At 38.1% G+C, this 22,723-nt stretch overlaps 1 protein-coding gene across 5 annotated transcripts; it reads right to left on the reverse strand.

Moving 5' to 3' along the window:
- Nucleotides 1-22,723, reverse strand: LOC101018881 (lanosterol 14-alpha demethylase). 5 transcript variants are annotated; one of them, XM_003896342.4, is made up of 10 exons: nucleotides 21,951-22,311; nucleotides 19,543-19,641; nucleotides 16,633-16,809; nucleotides 15,271-15,397; nucleotides 14,020-14,194; nucleotides 11,499-11,618; nucleotides 10,888-11,083; nucleotides 6,413-6,508; nucleotides 4,944-5,112; nucleotides 1-1,727 (listed from the first exon to the last, which is right to left on the reverse strand). In XM_003896342.4, exons 1-10 carry the CDS (start codon nucleotides 22,140-22,142, stop codon nucleotides 1,549-1,551), a joined length of 1,530 nt encoding a protein of 509 aa, XP_003896391.1. In that variant the 5' UTR covers nucleotides 22,143-22,311; the 3' UTR covers nucleotides 1-1,548. The 5 variants fall into 5 exon arrangements, with proteins under 5 accessions (XP_003896391.1, XP_009201720.1, XP_009201719.1 ...); XM_009203456.3 differs by lacking the exon at nucleotides 21,951-22,311 and adding an exon at nucleotides 22,705-22,723 and having other exon boundaries at nucleotides 1,355-1,727; XM_009203455.3 differs by lacking the exon at nucleotides 21,951-22,311 and adding an exon at nucleotides 22,488-22,506 and having other exon boundaries at nucleotides 1,355-1,727.

Genomic DNA, 22,723 nt, shown 5'->3' on the forward strand with positions numbered 1-22,723 from the left:
TATTTTTTCAAAGAGAATTTTAATGTGAAAAATTAGCAGAGATTCTGCCTTCACAATTAGAGTTTAACATGAGTCTTCCAGCCTTTTAAAAAGAACTGTAATATACAGAAAGCAAAATATTTTGGCATCATCTAGTGAAAACAGATGATGCGGTATTTTTTCAGCCATCTCATATAGTTAGGCCCGGAGTTATAATTTAAGATAAGTTGATTCCTAAACAGAATGTGCTTTACAGAATGTGACCAATTATATTACTCCCAAGGACCTTGTTTCAGATTATCTTAAAGTCAGAGTTCACTGATCTCACATTTTTAAAAGAAAAAAGTTAGTTTAACTGTTTTAATCAACACAAGTAGTAACAAACATCCCTAACTGGATTCTAGAGAGGAAGCAGGGAAGGCCAGGCACGGTGGCTCATGCCTGTAACCCCAGCACTTCGGGAGGCTGAGGCGGGTGGATCACGAGGTCAGGAGTTCAAGACTAGCCTGGCCAACATAGTGAAACCTCCGTCTCTACTAAAAATACAAAAAATTAGCCAGGCACGGTGGTAGGCGCCTGTAATCCCAACTACTTGGGAGGCTGAGGCAGAGATTTGCTTGAACCGGGGAGGCAGAGGATCCAATGAGCCGAGATCGTGCCACTGCACTCCAGCCTCGGCAACAGAGCTAGACTCCATCTCAAAAAAAAAAAAAAAAGAGAGGAAGCAGAGCTAGACTCCATCTCAAAAAAAAAAAGAGAGGAAGCAGGGAACATGTGAGCCAAAACAAAATTATCCCCTAAGGACTTGACTTTGGACTTCCACATAAATGTGACCTTGTAGAACTAGATACATACTTATCAGGTAAACATGTAATTATTTAGTAATTAGATCAAGATACATGAGCAGTCTTTAGCATTAACAATTACATTATTTTTAAGAAATCTTATCAAATATGGTCCTAGATCTCTTAATTTCCTATATGCAGTGATTTTAGTTAAAATTCCAAAGGATTTATTTTTCTATAACATCTCCATTTCTGAATATCATCATACTAAAACAGTTAGTATTCTCTTATTCAAGGCTTTAGATGTTCGATTATTCCCTCTTCTATCCTCACACACACAATAATTGCCCAGATAAATAATAACCTGTGGTTTCCAAGTATCTCACTGGGATTTTTATTCTTTATACCTTGCAGGACTAGTCCAAGGTTTGAATACCCTGAACTTATTTGGCAAGAGCTATGAGTACTCTTAAAATTATTACATGGAAATTATATTATTTAGAATCTGCCAATTACCTAGATCCCCCCCGAACAGTTGTTTTACTAATGAACTTCCTGAAAGCCCATGTATAAGTAACATAACTATTAGAAAATGTTTCAAATGCTATTATATTTGATAGAACCATTCAGTTAACAAAATACTAAATCATAAGTTAAACTGGCTTTTAGAATTACACACTCAAAAAAACAGTACACTACAAGAGTTGTTTTGTACACTTCATTCTCTTCGAACGCCTTTGTGGCTTACAGTGACGATCACATATATTAGCTCCTGGCAGTCTTTTCATTTTGATCTTCGTTTGTAACGAATAACTGGGTTTTCAGGGGTGTGAATCATAGTTGTATAATTCACGGTGGGAAAGTATCCATCAATGAGATCAAATTCATATAAACGAAGCATAGTGGACCAAATTGTCTTAATTTGAACATAGGCAAAATTTTCCCCAATACAACGATGACGCCCTAAAAAAAAGAAAAAGTTACAAGAATCGGTTTAAATTCTTTCTCATCCTTTTTACTCTGAGGTGATATTTTTATTTACATTTTAGATGAATCGCAAATGTACAGATAGTATAATAAAAAGATGACATTCTTTTCACATAAAACTGTGAATTATTAAAAATTCCAGGAGATTTTCAATATCACATTTTAGGAAAACAGTACTTGACTAATCACATAACTTTTCCAATTACTTTTACTGAAAACATATATCTGGGTTAAATATATGGGAAAGTTTGAATCATAAGATGGTAATCTAGTTTGGGAATATAGTAGAATATTCTGTTTCTGTCCCAAGAAAGCCCTAGTTAAAAGTCAATATGAAAACCTTCCAGTCAAAACCTCAAATGTCATTATAAATGATTATGAAAGAAAATGAGATTTAATGAACCCAAAATAATACATATACTAAAAAGTCACATCCATGTAGAAACTGACAAGCTAATTCTAAAATGTATATGCAAATACAAAGGACCTAGGATATCCAAAGCAATCTTGGAAAAAGAACTGAGTTGGAAGACATAAAACTGATTTCAAATCTGACTTCAAGACTAAAGGTAAAACACAAGAGTGGTACTAGGTAAGGATCAACAAATAGATAAATGGAACAGAGCACAGAGCCCAGAACAGAGTATTTTTATGGTTATTTGATTCTCAATAAAGACACCAAGCCAATGAGGAAAAGAAAAGTCTTTTCAACATAAGGTCCAGGAATAACTAGATATTACATGGGGGAAAAATGAAATTTTTCACACCATAATCAAATATTAATTCAAGAAGGGCCACAAACCATGATGCTAACAGCATAAAGTTTAGTAGAGAAGAACAGGAGAATATCTTCATGACATGGACTAAGCAAAAATTTCAAGACAGGGCCAGAAAGCAATAACCATTTAAAAAACTGATAAATTAGACTTAACTAAAGATTATTCATTTGTCAAAACTCAATGAATGTTGACTTAAGATTTGGGCATTTCATTGCAAGATTTTTCATCAAAAGAAAAAACCTAAACTGATACTGAGTGCTTAGCACAGTGCTTGCTTGGCCCATAACTGTACTTATTTCTAGGAGTGACATTTAAGATGAGCATTTACAAGTTGGTCCATATTTCAAATATAACAACTAAAGAGAAGCTTGGCTTACAGGAAGAATAGTCAAAGGATTTAATCACAACAAGCAAGAAGTATCCTAAAACTGAATCAACAAAAGAGTAGATAAATTCTGATGATTCACAAAATGTAATATTATGAAAATGAATGAACTATATGCACTAACATAAATAAACAGCACAATTACAAAGTAAAAGAATGAGTAAAGAAATTAGAGACATGTAATGTGATTAATGTGAGATCATATATCCCCCCACAAATTCAAGTCCATCCAGAACCTTAGAATGTGATCTTAACTGGAAAATAGGATCTTTATATACGTAATTATTTAAGATGAGATCACCCTGACTTAGGGTAGGCCTTAGATCCAATGACTGGTGTCCTTATAAGAATGCCATGTGAAGATACAGAGACATGAACAAGAAGAAAGCCTGTTGAAGATGGGTAGTAATTGGAATGATGTAGTTACAAGCCAAGGATTGCCAAGAGCCACTAGAAGCTAGGAGGATGCAAGGAAGGATTCTCCTGTAGAACCTTGAGGAGGAGCACGGTCCTGCCAATACCTTGATTTCACACTTTCAGCCTCCAAAACTGTGAGAGAATAAATTTCTATTGTTTTAAGCCACCCATATTGTGGTAATTAGTTACAGAAGCCCTAGGAAACTAACACAAAGATTGAAAAAAAGATTGAGGAGACATTGTATCTGTACTCAAATCTCCCATACAATATAAGTTCAGAGACTATGGTTAGGACCAACTATAAATGGGATGTTAAAAGGAAACAGATTTCAGCTTTAATATAAGGCTCTAAAAATGACAGCTGTCCAAAAATGGAATGAGCTATCATATAAGGTAACTGAATAACCCACAACCCATTTCTAGTAAAGTTCAAGTGGAAACCAGATAATTACTAGTTTAGAAATGATTCATCTTTGGGGCAGAAATTGGGCTACAGAACTAACGCTCTTCCCATCTGTATAACAATCTGATTCTTTGGCCAGGTGGCATGGCTCACGCCTGTAATCCCAGCACTTTGGGAGGCCGGGGTGGGCAGATCGCTTCAGGCCAGGAATTCGAGACCAGCCTGGCCAACATGGCGAAACCCAGTCTCTACTAAAAGTACAAAAATTAGCTGAGCATGGTGGTTACACAACTGTAATCCCAACTACTCAGGAGGCTAAGGCACGAGAATTACTTGAACCCAGAGGTGGAGGTTGTAGTGAGCTGAGAGATTGCACCACTGCACTCTAGCCTGGGTGACAAAGCAAGACTCTCTCAAACAAACAAACAAAAAAACTATGATTCTTTTATATATTGTGTTATATACCACAGTATTGAATTTATTACATAAAGTTAAGATATGAAGTTCCCAAAGGACTTTATACTTTCCTTTATACATGGAAAAAGTATGACCAATGACAAGTCATCTGTCATTTAAATGATCCCTTTGGAAAGACTCAAGTCATAGAACATAGTTTAATCAGTACAGAGAACCAATGGATAAAGAAATTACTGGAGAAACAAGGGTATACCTAAATTATTTTAGGATCTTATTGAAAATGAAATTTGCAAGCCTACACACAACCTGCCCAGATTCAAAGACCATTTTCTCATAAGGATATTCACAGAGAGCAAATCCAGAAAAGCTTTAATTTTAAAAGACTGTCTTTGCTTTTTTGTGAAATACTAGTAATCTCTTATATTTAACTTAAATTAATGCCCTGAATGGTGTGCCGACTCCAATGGTTCTTTAAAAGAGAAATCCACAAATAGCTTTAAATACTATTGTAAAGGAAAACAAGGGTGGACTATAAAAATTAGACCTAATAAAACCAGACACGTTAGGAAGTAATGAAGCATTATATAAGGATTCACTGAACAATTCCATTTAGTACAAAGGAAATATTTTTCTCCAACTTATAAAGATTCGTCTCCTATAAAAGTTTGCAAAAATGTCCCTAATGAGGAAAGGGAGAGATAATTTGTAAACACAATTCATATAGAATATTTTGACAGAGACAAGTATGTTATCAGAACAAACATTTCCAATATAAAATATAATCATCTTACCAGCTCCAAATGGCACATAGGCAAACTTTTCCCCTGATGCTGGGTTATCCTGTAAGTAGCGATCAGGATTAAAGTCCAGGCGTTCTACCCATGAGTCTTTAAGTCTTTGATTGACAGTGGGAGAAACACACACCTGATGTCCTGGAGGAATGGTATACCCTGCCACGGTCTATAAACAAAAGCCACACATTTCATTAGAGAATTTAAAAATGTCCTGCCAAATAATCAGATAATTGTGTAATAAAGCATGAACATACATGGATACTCAGATGCTCCTTGACTTATGATAGGTTTACATCCTGATAAATCCATCATAAAGTCAAAAAATTGTAAGTTGAATCACCATAAATCAAGAACCATCTGTACATATATTTAAAAACTGGCTAGATAATAGGCAAACTAAAAATTATTTTAACTCAAGATGATTTCCAGTGAGCCAGCGTTAGGTTGGAAGTACACAGTATACAAATCAAACCCATAATGCCTTGGAGGTAGGGTTTGAATTTCAGAGAGACTTTCACTATCCAATTTGTACACTTCATACTAACAATTTTTTACAACAAAATGTTATTTTTAAAACCAAGAAAAATATGTACTTTCATTTTTAAAACCCCAATTGTTAAAGAAAAATGCAGAGCATGATTAGCATTAAAGATTAGCATGTAGGCCGGGCGCGGTGGCTCACGCCTGTAATCCCAGCACTTTGGGAGGCCAAGGCGGGTAGATCACCTGAGGTCAGGAGTTTGAGACCAGCCTGACCAACATGGAGAAATCCTGTCTCTACTGAAAATACAAAAAATTAGCCAGGTGTGGTGGCATGCCCCTATAATCTCAGCTACTCGGGAGGCGAGGCAGGAGAATCGCTTGAACCCAGGAGGCAGAGGCTGTGGTGAGCCGAGATTGCGCCATCGCACTCCAGCCTGGGCAACGAGAGAAATCCCATCTTTTAAAAAAAAAAAAAAGATTAGCATGTATACTATCTACAATTATGTTAAAAATATGTTTTTAGAATATATAAAACTGAAGTTAGGTAAAAATGATTATTCTACTTTTTTAATTTAAAAAAAAAATCTATTTTATGCTACTCTACTTCCTCTTTTCCTTTTTTTTGAGACAAGGTCTTGCTCTGTTGCCCAGGCAGCAGTGCAGTGGTGTGATCACGGATCACTGCAGTTTCAACCTCCCAGGCTCAAGCAATCTACCGACATCAGCCTCCTGAGTAGCTGGGACCACAAGCATGTGCAATTCTGGCCAGCTAATTTTTAGAAAAAAATTTGTAGAGATGAGGTCGGTCTCACTATGTTGGTCTCAAACCAGGCTGGTCTCAAATTCTGGCCTCAAGTGATCCTCCCACCTCAGCCTCCCAACGTATTGAGATTACAGGTGTGAACCACCACACCCAGCTATTTCCTCTTTTTGATAAATAAAAACTGGGGGTATGGAGGGGAAGATGTAGCCAAGATACTCACCTGAGGAGTTCTGGCCATTCTCATCATGATCATTATAGGAGGTCTAAGTCTTAATGTTTCTTTTATACAGCGATCAAGTAAATTTAGATCCTTGAGCTAAAATGAGAAAGCATTTCCTGATTGTTATAAATAACATACTTCAACAGCATAAAAAATTAGTTTAACGTCTTGGTTAGTACAAGACAGCTTGCATTCCAGCTAAAAGTAGAGGTAACTGGTTCAAGGTGGCTGGGATTATCATGCTCTACCACACTGTCCAACGTGAAAAAGGAGGGCAAGGTAACAGAAAGAAAGGTGATCCGCCCTGAAGAATGAAGTAAGAACCTACAAAATTCACTCCTCCAAAAAATGAAAACGGTAGCAAAAATCTCAATGTCAACTTTTTCAAAATTCCGGAAGATTAATCAAAGGCTTGCAACAATGTAAGGAGAGTTAATTCAAGAAAAATAAATCTGAATCTTGGTAAGAAGAGTAAGCTTTGTGGTAGTGGAAGTTGTATTTCTCTCATCCTCCTCTCCCCAAATCCATGGTAGCCCCAGAAACCAATAGCATGGCAACTATAGCAGCTGTGAAAGCCAGAAGCCTAACAAGTATTAGAGGAGCCAGAGCAAATTTTCCAAAAATAATTAGCAAAAATTGTTTAACACTGAAGGCACCAGAGATGGTGATATCAATTGGTGCTAAGAGACAGAACAAGAAGTTTAAAAGGGAAAACTGGAGAATGAGATGTCCACAGGAGACTTTGAAAAGTTCCAACATAAGAGGATCTTGAAGGCCACACATATGTATAAGACCATGCACATGCCCAGGTAAGATCTAAGAGGCTGTAATCTTTTACCTTTGGCTGACCTGTATACACAGGTAGTGAAGGCAGACTTGTAACTGCCTGTTGGAGTGTTAATAACATCCCCTAACACACACACACACAGAGCCTTTCAGCAAAAGCTAGGAGACTGGCTGTTCAAAGCACCTCAGTAAATCTCTGTCCAAATATCAGATGCCCACTAAAGTAATTACATAAGCAGAGATTTCAAAGACTTCACTAAACAAAGAATGACATAATTAATCCAGGAAAGGCAGTAAACAAACAGCAGCAGCAGTAACAATAACAAAAAGCCAGCAACAATAAACCCAGGGAGGAGGGCATCTGATTTCCACAGTTACCACATTATTTTAAATGTACAGTTTTCAACAAAAGCTTACAAAAAACACACCAAAACAGGAAAGTATGGCCAGTGCATAGAAAAAGAAAGCAGTTTAATAGAAACTATCAATGAAGAAGCCCAGACATTGGACTTACTAGATAATGATTTAAATCAGCTATTATAAATAGGTTCAAAGAATTATAGCAAAATATGCCTAGTTATCGCTAGTAAAATAGAGAATATCAACAAATTTTTTTTTAGAAAACCAAATAGAAATTCAAGAACTGAGAAGTATGAGAACTGAAATGAAAAATTCACCCGAGGGAATCAACAGCAGATTTGAACTGGCAGAAGAAAGAATAACATCAAAATAATAATAATAATAAAATATTTAAGAATACATTTAATAAGAGAAGTTTAAACATTGTACACCAAAAACTGCAAAACACTGTTGAAAGAAATTAAAGAACTAAAATAATAGAAAGACATGCCATGTCCATAGATGTAAAGACTGAAATTGTTAAGATAGCAATGCTCCCAAATTAATATAACAATACAATGCAAACATTGTCAAAAATCTCAGTCAGCTTCTTTGCAGAAATTGACACACTGACCCCAAAATTCATATGGAAATTAAAGGGACTAGGAGTAGATAAACAGCCTTGAAAAGGACAAAGTCAGAGGACTCACACTCCCGAATTCAAAACTTATTACAAAACTACTGTAATGGCACCAGATTAAACATATCAATGGGATATAACTGAGTCCAGAAATAAAGCCTTAAATTTATGGTCAAGAGGCTTTTTAGAACATTTTTTTTTTTTTACAGACAGGGTCTCACTATGTTGCCCAGGCTGGACCCCAAGTCCTGGGCTCAAGCGACCTTCCCATCTCAGCTTCTCAGTAGCTGAGAATACAGGCATGTGCCACTGCGCCTGGCTATAATAGATTTTTTTACAAAGACAATTCAACGCAGAAAAAATAATCTTTTCAACAAACAGTGTGGGACAACTGGATAACCACACACAAAAGAATGATAACCTCACACCATATACATAAATTAATTCAAAACAGATCAAAGACCTAAATGTATGATATGAAACTACAAAACACTAAGAAGAATACACAGAAATAAATCTTCATACACTTTGATTAGGTACTGGTTTCTCCGACACCAAAAGCACATTAAAAAAAAAAAATACATGAACTCTTACAACTCAATAATAAAAAGACAACTCATTTTAAAAATGGGAACAGGATGTGAGCAGACATTTCTCCCAAAGAAGATATACCAAAGCCAAAGAGCACATCATAAGACATTCAACATCACTAGTCACCAGGAAAATGAAAAATCAAAACAAAATACCAACTGGGCACAGTGGTTCACACCTGTAATCCCAGCACTTTGGGAGGCCAAGGCAGGCGCATGACTTGAGGTCAGGAGTTCAAGACCAGCCTGGCCAATATGGTGAAACCTCATCTCTACTAAAAATACAAAAATTAGCCAGGTGTGGTGGTGTGCACCCAGCTACTTGGGAGGCTGAGGCAGGAGAATAGCTTGAACCCGGGAAGCTGAAGTTGCAGTGAACCAAGAATGGCGCCATTGCACTGAAGCCTGGGCATCTCACCAAGACTCTGTCTCAAAAAAAAAAAAAAAAAAGTACCACTTCACACCTACTATAACAAAAAAATCAAGTTAACAAGTTTGGTGAGGGGGTGAAGTCAGGACCAGCATACACTGTTTATTGAGATTTGAAAGTGGTGCAGCCACTTTTAAAAACAGTGTGGCAGTTCTTCAAAGTTATCTTATGACCCAGCAATTCTACTCCTAGGTATGACCCCCACAAAATTGAAAACACATGTCCACATAAAATCAGTATACAAATACAAATATACAGTATACAAAAAATGTTTAGAGCAGCATTATTCATAATAATTTAAAAGGTGGAAACAACCCAAATGTCCATCAACTGATGAATAAACAAAATGTGGTATATCCATATAATGGAGTATTATTGGTAATAACAAAGACTGAAGTAATGATACATGCTACAACATGGATGAACCCTGGTAACATGCTAAGTGAAACAAGCTAGTCACAAAAGACTACATATTGTATGATCCCATTTATATGAAATATCCGGAATAGGCAAACTCATAGAGGCAAAAAGAGATTAATGGTTGCCAAGGGCAGGAGTCAGGGAGAATGAAGCATGACTGCTAATGGGTACTGGCTGTCTTTTGGGAGTGATGTAAATGTTCTAAAATTAAATTATGATGATGGTTTCCCAACTCTGAATATGCTAAAAACCACAAAGTGTAGATTTTAAATGGATGGATTTATGGTATGTAAATATATCAATTAAGCTGTTATTTTAAAAGTTACTAAAAACAAGAATGAGTATTGAGATATCAATACTGAGCTTACAGAAATAAAAGGGATTATGAGAATACTATGAACAATTGTATGCCAACAAATTAGGTAACCTAGATGAAATGGACAGATTCCTAGAGATATAAACTACTGAAACTGACATAAGAAGAAATGGAATATCTGAATAAACCTGTAACAAATAAATTGAATTAGTAAGTAAAGTCTTCCCAGAAAGAAAAGCACAGATCTAGATGATTTCACTGTTGAATTTTAGCAAATATGTTAAAAAAAAAAAAAAAAGGATTAACACCAATCATCCACAAACTCTTCCAAAACTTAGAAGAAAAAAAGAATACTTCCAAATTCATTCTATGAGACCAGTATGATCCTGATATCAAAACTAGCCAAAGACATCACAGTGAAACTAGAGATCAATATCCCTTATGAATATGGATGCAAAAATCCTCAACAAAACACCACCAAATTGAATGCAGTAACATATAAAAAGAACTATGCACCATGACAAAGTAGGATTTATCCCAGGAATACAATTAACACCTGAAAATCAGTGTAATACACCACATTAATATACGACCAAAAACACAAAAGATAACAGGAAGATGATATCAACAAGGTTTGCTTCCAAGATGGAATGTCAGGTTGTGCAGTGAGTTGTCCTCTCTTCCTTTCCACCCCAGCAAGCTGCACAAAGTGTTTGTAAATATCTAGTCCTCATTACTACTACTACTACTACTTTCAGAAGTCTCTGCTCATGTTATGGCAAGAAGCAATAACATTAAGATATTTTAGGTAAGGTTATGGGGAATTTGCTAAAAATAGAGACGCTGATCAGTTTAAGCTATAGTACACAGAAAATCTCAAATTGTCCCTTTTAAAAATTAGCCACAGATACTCAAAGTCATAAGGCAGCAATGAAACTGAAAAATCCAACAAACCTGGTCATAAGTTAAAGGAGGCAGATTCTCTCCACAGACTGTTTTCTGTTCTAAATAACATTTTTCTTGAAGTGTTTTGTCTCTGGCCAAAAAGAAGCCCATCCAAGCACTAGTAGTTGAGGATGTATGCTGCCCTGCCAAGAGTAGTCCAATAAGCATCCCTGCTACTTCATCGTCAGTCAAAGGACGCCCATCCCTAAGGAATGAACCAAACACACAAATTTAACATTTTGGCACATACATTTCATGCCTCAACCTTTAAATAAAGTGACATAATGAATACATTTTTCAGGTATAATAGTCTCTTATATTTGACTATCACAAGTCAGAGTTTTTTTCTCTTAGGGAAGAGACAGACCAGCACAAAACGATTTTGATTACAAAAGACTCCATTACAGTTCATTAGCAAACTTTTACCATACCCAGTTACTGGGATTACAGTAAGATACAGATGCCGACAGTTTATGTCTCAACAATTTAAAAAGTCCAAGGATCATAGTTATCAACTTATTTTGCCAACAACACTGTTTTTTAACTGGAAATATTACTTAATTGTGTTTTAATGTGTAATTTCCTGCTTCAGCTTAATATGTTATCTGAATAGCACTTACTTGTATGTAGCATCTAGTAAAGTTTGCAGAATGTCATCAATTTTTTCTTGAGACTGTCTGCGTTTCTGGATTGCCTTATAGAAAATATTCTTGATTTCCCGATGAGCTCTGTCCCTGCGTCTGTAATTAAAAGACAAAGATGATTTTTTTAATAAAGAAATAACCTTCTAGGATCAAATTCATTTTGAAAACCAGGACCTAGCATAAAGCACCTTATTTAACCAACTTTAATGACTCTAAAATAATTGACAAAAAAATCAGAGCCAGGAACATACTGGAAGTCATGAAAATCTTACATTGTTAAAAATGTCCATAGTCCCTAAGGGCAAGAACTGTGCTTTATTTAACATATATATCTCAGATTCTTAACATATTACCTATGTTCAAACTAAAGGCCTAAAACAAGGAAGAAATTCCTTTAGGAGTATTTTCCAGTTCAACAGAAAGTAGAATACTCTTAAATTAACATAAAATTCCAATTTTAATACCAAATCAAGTCTTAAAGTAGGAGAGTCACTCTGGTTCTTCTGTGGAATCTGATTCTACTTTTCACTTTCTAATACAACAGTTTTTTGTAGGGGGTGAAAATACTAGCAGATTCAGAAAACAAACTTCAACTCCTAAATTTTACCTTTAAATAATATGTTCATTATGTAGCAGGTACCATGTTAAGTATTTTACATGAATTACTCACTTTTATCTTCCTGTGAGGTACATACATTAACCTCAAGTTATAGCTAGCTGCATAAGATCACACAGAAAGCAAACATTGGAGCTTGAATTTAAAACTAGGCAATCTGACTCCCAAGCCCCCTCTTAAATCAAGCCTTCTAATAAAAACTCCTACACTGTTTCATTTACAAGATTGTTATTCTGTTATTGAGAACCGACTGAGACCATGTGTACAGAAGAGAAGATGTTAGAGCTTAACTGTATGAATACAGTCAAACCAGGAAAACATAGGCCTGTTTAGGAAGGTGAATGGAATAATTTGGTTAAATTAGTCGGTATAAGTAAAAGAAAGAAAGACTGGGCCAGAATGTAAAGGGCTTAACATAACAAGTTCTGACTTCATCCAAGAGACACAGCAGGTAGAAACAGACAGGTAGAAATGCACATTTATGGGCCAGGCACTGTGGCTCATGCCTGTAATCCCAGCACTTTGGGAGGCCGAGGCAGGCGGATCACGAGGTCAGGAGATCGAGACCATCCTGGCCAACACAGTGAAACCCCATCTCTATTAATAATACAAAAAAATTAGCCGAGTGTGGTGGCAGGCGCCTGTAGTCCCAGCTACTCGGGAAGCTGAGCCAGGAGAATGGCGTGAAACCAGGAGGCGGAGTTTGCAGTGAGCTGAGATGGCACCACTTCACTCCAGCCTGGATGACAGAGTGAGACTCCATCTCAAAAAAAAACAAAAAAAAGAAATGCACATTTATGGAGAACCCACTATGGGCCCAGGGCTGTGCTGGGTGTTCTAATATAATATATATTAAAACATTTTGAAACTGCAAAGCTACTTGCAAATATACGGTATGATGAGTTCCAGAGAACTTTAGAGAATCTCTCCTGGCTCTTCCTTTTACTCCCACCCCTCTTCTAATCTATAACTAGATAGAGGGGACAGAAATAGAAGGAAAAGGGACTAGCAATCTATCTCCTCCCATCTGTCACCTAAACACCTAAACACAAATGAATCAACAAAAGTATAGAAAGCCTACTAATACGCAAAACACTAAGCACTAAGCTATAGATCACATCCTAAAAGCAATATTTCTTTATATCAGAGGCAGTCCCTGTCCTTAAGAAACAGAAAATTAAATAAAGGCACAAATATTCAAAACAAAGAAACTTCACAATAAAATAAAAAGCCACCCAAGATGTCAAACAAGTGCTTAGAGAAGGGCTGTATCACTTTTAGATATAGTTCGGAGACTTTCCTGAGGATAAGGAATATGTGAGGTAAGCAGGTTTTAAACTAGGCTGGGCTCAGAGGCTCATGCCTGTAATCCCAACACTTCGGGAGGCTGAGGCAGATGGATCACCTGAGGTCAGGAGTTCGAAACCAGCCTAGCCAACATGATGAAACCCTGTCTCTACTAAAAATACAAAAATCAGTTGGGCATGGTGGCACATGCCTGTAGTCCCAGCTCCTCGGGAGGATGAGGCAGGAGAATTGCTTGAACACAGGAGGCAGAGACTGCAGTGAGCCGAGATCACACCACTGCACTACAGCCAGGGCAACAGAGCAAGACCCCATCTCAAAAACAAAAACATAAATAAAATATTAGACTAGACAGACAGTAAGTCACCTTTGTAATAAACTGAAACTTACTTTAAATGAGCTCACTATATAAAGAAAACTTGTCTTGAATTCTTATAGAAGAAAGGGGGTTCATAATCTTACCCATTTTGTATGTTTTTCTTGTTTAATTTTTATCTTTGTTAAGGCAAAGCATACCAACACTACAATAATTATACAAAGTTAAATAACCAAGTGTAGTATCTTCCTTATCCATACCTGAAACTAGGCAAAGGCAGCCAACCTGGTAACAGCCAGGCTGCATGGCTGAAACCTCCATCCAAATCTGCATACAGCTGTGCCACCTTTTCATTGAGTTGACTTCTGATTTCCTTTCCATGCAAACAATGGCTAGCTGTTAAAATTATGAGCTCAGAAAGAGCTTCAAACACATCTAGGGAGAAAAAAAGATTATTCTCATTACTATTTCCAAAAAGTGAAAGAAAATTGAGAATAAAAACAGAGCTCAATAACAAACAAGATCCTATTGATATCACCAAAAAAAGTCTGTAGACAGACATGTGACTATGTACAACAATAAAGAGGGGCAATAAACCAAACAATAGGAAGTACCCTGTCCCTCTGAACAGGCAAAACAGATCCCAGAAACACATCTCAAAACCTCACTCATGAGCACTTCATCATAAAAAGAATAAATGTGGTTATTTGATTTTCAGGTCACAATAACAAAAGCAGAAAAATGTTATTTATAGTGCATATGACAATAATAAGGTACTTCCCAAGGAACAGCAGCCAAAGATCAGATTATTTCCCAGGTTAAAAGTAGGAAGATCAGGACTAAAATGGAATTACTAGCCATATACAAAAGAAAACTATAATCACCAATTAGTATATCCCAACACTGGAGACAAACGCACCAAGCAAGCATAATTTGATGACACTCAACTCACAAAAATTATCCAATTAATTTCCTGTTAATTCCACATTCACTAAATGAACTTCCAATGATCATTTGGCTTTCCAATTATATTTGTCAATAAAGAGAATATCAGTAAATATTCTGGATTTCTTGGTGCTGTAATTATAAGTCTCACATGCATTATCACATTGGCATTCTAATTTATACATCAGTTTCTTATATGATTAGAAAATATATCATATCAACTTAAGTACACCAAAAACAAAGATTCTGGACCTCTTATAGAGGCCGAAGGCCAGACCCAGAATGCAGTGACCTGCTGCCCTGGGTCCTGCCGCCCTGTGGGCAGATGTTGCTTCCTACTATGGGCACAGCAATTGCCTCTGAAGGCAATACTTAACTGCAGCCCAGTATAAAAGCTGGATTCTCAGTTACAACTTCATGGTAATCATTACATATCCCTCCCATAAATCCAAGGTAGTTTTACAAACACTGTAATTTGCTTTTTATATACTACACACATATATACTCTACTTTTCTATTCACAGAGAAGTAGAAATGTGAAGATAAACAAAAAACATTTTGCTTACTTTTTTCTCCACTTTCTCCCCAACTCTGAAAGTATTCCTTTGTTTCTTTTTCAATTATAGAAACATGCTGTTTAAAGTGGGCAATGTTAAGGCCACTTTTTAACATTTTCTTCTGCTCCAAGAAAACCTTCAAAAAAATTCAAAAAGGGGATACAGCACTAAAACACATTTTTGTTTTATCATGAAATCCATTTAGATTATTATACCTATGTAACACTAACACAACTAGTGGTTTTAACCCTTTGGGCATTTACATTTTAAGAGTCTAAAAGAATAAATATATATGACTCTAAATGAATGGAGTCTAAATGAATATCTGAGCAGAGGGATTTTGCAGGGCCCTCTTTTTTGGCCTTAAGGAGAACCATTCATTCCCTCATTCCCCATCACTACAAACAAGATTTAATGTTAACTCTTAACTGCTATAGTAGGATACTGGCTAATGTGTGTTACATTCACAGCCAGAGCCCACACCAAGCTTTGGGGCCAATTGTCTGATTTGTGTTCTATTATCAACTTAAAACAATTTCATATTTGGCTTTTGAGGGTAACACATACACATAGATGTACCCCACACCTGAAGTAGTTGCATTAAAAGAGGACTTCTAAAGTCAGCAATCTCTAAACAGCTCTTATGTTAGAATTTCAGGCAGGAATGGGTAGGTAGGAAGTCCTTTTGATGAAATAACAGGATTGTCTTATAACCCTTTCATATTAAATCCCAATATGCTAAGTTATCACTGATTCCATTATTTATACAGGAAGCCCTTTAATATTGTTTAGCCATGACAGCAACTATAAAACAAAATACCCATTACTTATCAGTTATCCATGGCCCTTCTTCTCACGATTCTTCAGACTTTTGAACCAAGTGAATAAACCGGTTCTACATTGTATTATATTTTTGTTTGGTTGGTTTCTTTGTGGGTGGATGGGTGTGTGTATGTGTGTGGGTGGGTGGGTGGGTAGGTGTGGTTTTTTGTTTTTGAGACAGAGTCTCACTCTGTTGCCAAGGCTAAAGTGCAGTGGTATGATCTCAGCTCACTGCAACCTCCACCTCCCGAGTTCAAGCGATTCTCATGCCTCAGCCTCCCAAGTAGCTGGGATTACTGGTGTGCACCACCAGCTCCAGCTAATTTTTGTATTTTTAGTAGAGACGGGGTTTCGCCATGTTGACCAGGCTGGTCTCGAACTCCTGACCTCAAGTGATCCACCCACCTCGGCCTCCCAAAGTGCTGGGATTACAGGCATAAGCCACCATGCCTGGCTGTTTCTACATTTTAAATGTATAATGTCTCACTATTAGCTATAACTACTGAAGTATAGATTTGCCTTTGTTCATGGTATAACAGTGTCACCTACTGGATTAGGCACATCGTATGCAACTCCCTTCCCAAACACAGGTGTTGTCAGGCGACTGTAGACATCTTCTGCATTCAGGTCTTCATTTTTACTATTAAAAAGCAGTGCAGCAGCATCACTCCCCAGAAGGTAAGTAAATGTCTTGCCTACCATGGTAAAACTAAATACAGGTCCATACTAAAAAGAGAAAAGTACACATGGTGATGTTACAAAAAACATGCAACACTAAGACAATAACTTTAAAATCACAAAAGAATGCATTATTGAAAAAATAAAAACATATATAAACCTTAAAGCAATTCTTTTCATCTTGCCATACTCCTCCTTCCTTTGTCCAAATTTATAATTATGTTCATTTAGTTGCAAATGTAATACAAATATAACTGTTAATTATGCTTTTTCAGTTTATATTGACAATATTTTCTATTGTCTATATAAATATCACAATGTTAAGTTACTGACTACTCTTTAATTATTGGACATCAGGGTTTTCTTTAGTTATTACAGCTAATTCTGTGATGAACACCTCTGAAAATATAGACTTTTCTTCCCCCTTTGTTTAAAAACAAATTTTACAAGACTAACCAAAGATTTTGACCTTTTCTATAGTACCTGATATGTGAAGAACTAAAAGTTTATTTATCTATTTTAGCACTATCTCACCTATATTAAATGACTTCATTTTTTATTTTATATTAATTTGGTTAGATGTTAAAAGCTTCCCCTTGCAGTTTTCTGATTATTATTGAAGACTAGACTCTGGGGGTATAATCATGAACAAAAATACTGTCCCCAACTCACCAAGCTTAGTCTATTGGAAAAAATACAAATTAATCAATGTAAAACTGCAAATGTGACAAGTATTAAGAGAGGAAAGCAACTCTGTGATGAGAGAATATAAAAAAGGGAGACCTAACAGAGGAAAAGACAACTGGGTTCAGACCAGAAGAATGAGGAGTTAGTTTGGTAGCTAAACATACACAAAGGCCCTAAAGGTAAGGGAAAGAGAAAGGAGAAGATGAGAGTTGAGCACGAGGCAGCGTTAGACCTTACAGAGCCTCACAAGCCACTTTAAGGAAGTTTTTAAATGGGTGACAAGAATTTTTCAGAGAAAAAGGAAAGATGCCGTTGAAAGAGAAGTCAACAATACACTGAGAAAACAAAAGTAAAAAGTTCCTGAGACAAAAGAGGGATGGAGAGTTCAGCCTCCAACAAGAGGCAAAATATAGTTGTAATAAAATCAAAGTGGTAGAACACAGTGAACCAGACTGTCTGTGTTCAAATCCCAGCTCCTCCACCTATTTGCTATATGACTTTGGTCCTATAGTCAGATAACTTACTATCTCTGTGTTTAGTTTCTCTCACCTATACAATGGTAATAATAATAATAGCAGTTCTTCACAGAGCTGCTGCCAAATTTTATATACTTGTATATATTTGTATATAAAATTATATACAAATTTTATATACAGGGCAGAGAAGAGTACCTTGGCTTACTTAGCACCTTAATGACTTGTTTTCCATTATTGTTATCGTTAATAAAAGTATAGGCTCAGAAATCAGAACATGTGTAAATCCTGGCTGGCCACTGTCTAGCAGTGAATCCAAGAAGAAATTATATATCTTCTCTGCTTCTCAGTTTTGTCATCTATAAAACACATATACCTGAAAGGGTTTCTGTGCAGCTTCAGTGAGATGATCTTTGTAAAGCACTAAGTACTGGCATAAAGTAAGTGTTTTATAATTATTACTGTGATAGGAAGAAAAGAGAATAGGATTACTATATAAATACAAATAGGTTTGCATATCTGAAACTGAGAAAATGAGGAAGTTTCCTTTAAATGGTTTTTAATCATTGTCTCCTAAATCAATGTTTTTAATCATTGTCTCCTAAACAGGAGAAAAAATCATCTGCTTTGATGGAGAGGTAGAAAGATTCAGAAGTTTAGAAAAGTGAAGGTTTGAATTAGTCATTGTAATGAGCAGAAAAGTAGGCCCAATCACAAGAACATAATAGGACTGTGGAGCAGTGTTCAAATATCATTAAGGTAAGCAATCATAAAATCAAGAAGAAACTAAGCTGGTGCTGAGGGAGACAATAACTGGCTGCCTCCGAGGGTGACTTCTGCCAGCTGAACACAATGAAAAGATGCAGGGTTTAGGAAATGTAAAGTACAGTATTGGCAAGAGTGTAATGGAAACGACATGCCATGGACCCAAAGTGGAAAAAGGAAAGTGAAGAATGAAGGCTGATGGATCAGGAGAAAGTAAATGGAATGCAAGATTCAACGAGGTCAAAGAATAGTTATAATTTAAGGAGTTGCACAAGCAAACCAGGAGAAGGTATGGTCTAAGAATAGGATATCTAAATTAATACTGTGAAGGTGAAAGAGTTAAGAGTGAGAAGTCCAAAGTGCGACTGTGAAGTAAATGGCTTAACTGGCACAGGAAAGCTCATTAGAGAGAAGACGGGCAAAGAATTGAGTAGCTATGCTGTCATGTGAGTCATCCAAGTGGACAGTGAAATCACAGAAGATGTATAGAGCAGGTTAGAAAATCCCACAGATGCATGGTAAAGAAAAATGAGGGTTAATTAATATCAATTTTAACAACAATAAGTGAATAGAAAACTCAGAACAGTGGCTTTTAAACCATAGTTGCCAGAACTACAGGGTTCCTCAGTGGTGTCTCAAAGATGACCCCAGGACATGGGAAAAGCTAAAAGGATAGGTATCTGTAAGATACCATCTCTTAAACCAGAGCAGTTTCCATTTTGTTTCCCATACTGAAGATACATATACAATTACAATATTTTTAAATGTTCTGCCACTTTTTAAAAAAAAAAAGTTTAAAAAGCACTTCTCTCGTTGTTTTTTGTTTTTTCCCCCTCTAATTATTTGGAAGACTTACCTTCTCATATGCATTTTCTAGAAATTCAACTGGACTTTTCCCAAAGGCTATGGCATGCCCAAGGAATGGAATCGGGGAGAAAATGTATGGAGGACTTTTCTACAAGAGAAAAAAATAATAAATTCAGTTCTCGCTTCATTTCAAGAGAGAAATCCAGTTTCATTTCATGACCAAACTATTAAACAAAATAGCTATTAAGACTTAAAAAAAAGTTACCAAAAAAAAAAGGAAGCATCAGAAGTAACATGAGAACAGCCAAATCACAAATACCTTAAGAGAGTAGCTATTGTAGAAAAGAACAGAAACTCAAAACAAGGTGTAAAATAAACAACTAGATAAACACTAAGGCACTGTAACTTTAAATGATGGACACTGTCCAGAAAGTGGCCACTTATTATTGGTGTCTCCAGGCAACTTTTCTAACCATTAATAGCAAAAAACCAAAAAGGTCAAACTACAGTTGTCCTTTGCCATTTGTGGGGAACTGGTTCCAGGACCCCCTCACAGATTTGTATCCAGGGATCCTCAAGTCCCTTATATAAAATGGCAAGGTATTTGCGTATAACCTATGCACATCCTCTCATATACCTTAAACCATTTCTCTATTATTTACAATACCCAATACAATGTAATGGCTACGTAAATAGTTGTTAAACTGTGTTTTTTATTTGTATTATTTTTTATTGTTGTGTTATTTTGTATTGGGGTTTTCCCCCAAGTATTTTAGATCTACACTTGGTTGAATTCCCAAATGTGGAATTCGTGTCCCCAGAGGGCCCACTATGTTGTTTCTTCACTACTTACTACTTCTACTACTCACAATTTTAGTCCGAGACACTTGCTTAAAGAAGGTATCAAAAAAACAAACAGTAACTTGTGGTATAGAAAGAAGGGAAATGTTTAAGAAGCTACATTTATTTCTCAGTAAACAATCCATCTCATGCTTCTCTCACTGCAAGTGAACTAGAGCCACTGATTTTAGAGAGTAGATCAGCTCTAGCAAGAACTCTAGCATTCTTCATAAAAGGTTCTTTAGATGCCACAAAATGAGACCTGCAGATTACAACATTAAGTATCCTGAAAATCAAACTTACAATAATGAAAAAGGGTAATACTCCTCAATTCTCTGGTGGTCTCAAATAGAAAGGAGCCCCACAACCTCACAGCACTCCTCAGCTAATAGAACTATCTTTGAACAGTAAAAGTAACTTTGTCTTCCCAGAGACAAATATCACTTCCTTAAAAATCCCATGTGTAGGAAATAAATAAATAAATAAATAAATAACTCTGTCTTATGCCTGGTATGGTTCAAACAAAAATTATTTTAAAAGCTACTTGGTCAAAAGTTTGTACATTGCATTGTCAGTAAAAGGATAGTTTTCAAAAGCTACTTATTGCTGACTGTAAAGGGTGCATCCATCAAATAACATTTAGGAGGTTGAAAGCTAGGTTAATAAAGCTGTTAAATTGGAGAAAATGATTTTTTTTTTTTTTTTTTTTCCTGAGATGGAGTCACGCTATCGCCAATGCTGGAGTCCAGTGGCGCGATCTCGGCTTACTGCAACCTCCACCTCCTGGGTTCAGGCGATTCTCGGGCCTCAGCTTCCCAAGTAGCTGGGACCACAGGAGTGCGCCACCACATCCAGCTAATTTTTGTTTTGTTTTTTTGTATTTTAGTAGAGATAGGGTTTCACCATATTGGCCAGGCTCGTCTGGAACTCCTGACCTCAGGTGATCCACCCGCCTCGGCCTCCCAAAGTGCTGGGATTACAGGCATGAGCCACCGCGTCCGGCCGAGAAACTTATATTATTAGCATCGAAGGAAGGCCCTTACCATACTCCAGTCACTCCCACTATCACACTCTACACATCCTCCTTAATATGGGTATAAACCGCCATCAGGGGCACTACTACAGCCCACAAAACCCTGAACCACACAGGGCAGCCTCCAGGATGACGGGCCAGCTGCCAACAGCATCCCCATCAGGACCCCCACCAAGGGCCCCAACGACCAGAGGGTCGTTCAAACCCACAGCCGCCAATCCAGCCACCGCCACTAGGAGCACCACTGCCGTGGTCAGTACAGCCACCGCTACAACCACAAATGCCGCAACCACGACCCCGTCCAGGATCAGATACACAGCCGGGGAAGCCAGCAACGCCTCCCATCACAAGGTAACGGCGGGAGCTACAGCCAGCGCCACCAGCGGCAGTGCCGCCGCCGCAGCCACTACTCCAGCCCCCAGCGCGCCTGCCACCACAGCCACGCCAAGCATGGCTGCAGTCGCCCCCAGTTGCCTTCCAGCCAGAGCACTGAGCCGGTCGGGGCCACGGAGCCGCCGACGCCAGCCCTTCGGCCGCCTCAGCTGCGGCGCGCGCCCCACTCGGACCCTAAAGAATGTACGTACCGCCCCTGCGGGCAGCTGGACCAGGTGGCCGGCGGCGAGACGGAACAGGTAGACTAAACTGAGGGTGAAGGCGCAGGCGATCAGCAGCATGGACAGGAGGTTGCCGCCTGTCACCTTCTCCATCGCCTGGCCCAGCACCGACCCACCCGCCTGCAGCAAGCCCAGCAACATCATCCCGGCCGCCGCCGCCATTTCACTCTGCCGAAGACAGTGAAGGCCGAGGTCGCCACCGCTCCTCCTAGTCGACGGAGCGAGAGAAGCTGGCAGATGGTCGTCCACAGGCGGCCCCGGCCCCCAGGTTTCCTACTAAACCCAGCCCCACCCCTCGGGTCCCACGCGCGCCACCTTGTGCGTCACAGAATGGGGCGGGATGTTCCGCTGGCCACGCCCCTTAAATAACACTCTGCGAAGCCGTGGTCTTCTTGCGCGGGATAGGGGACCTGAGGAAGCGGGCTGCGCCTGTGGCACAGTGGTACGGGAACGGAAGAGAACTTAGCTGAAGAGGCGATCAATCCCTGAGAATCGCGGGCGACCCACTTTTGTATGCCCGGGTGCGGGGTACCAGGGCACGGCGTTGAAGGCACTGAGCGGAGGGATCTCAGGTCGAGTTCGACCGGCTACGGCGCGCTCTGTGATTGCACCGCGAGCGCCTGAGGTGATCTCGGCCTACATCGCGTCAGCGGGGCCTGGGGCGTGAGCACCGCCCCCTGTCCGGGCGCCGGGAACTGTGACACCTCTAACGGTGGCACCTCACCCTGCTCCGGGGCCACGTC

Source organism: Papio anubis, chromosome 4, assembly GCF_008728515.1.
Source record: "Papio anubis isolate 15944 chromosome 4, Panubis1.0, whole genome shotgun sequence".
Lineage (NCBI taxonomy): Eukaryota > Metazoa > Chordata > Mammalia > Primates > Cercopithecidae > Papio > Papio anubis.

Bases quoted from the DNA above. Each gene is read 5' to 3' on its own strand.
- LOC101018881 (XM_003896342.4), bottom strand. From the start codon at position 22,142: ATGGCGGCGGCGGCCGGGATGATGTTGCTGGGCTTGCTGCAGGCGGGT. The intron at 6,509-10,887 runs GTTTGTTGGATT...TTCTCATTTTAG, and splicing joins CTCCTTTAACTTATGACCAG to CTCAAGGATCTAAATTTACT. The intron at 1,728-4,943 runs GTAAGATGATTA...TCTTTTTTTTAG, and splicing joins CTATGTGCCATTTGGAGCTG to GGCGTCATCGTTGTATTGGG.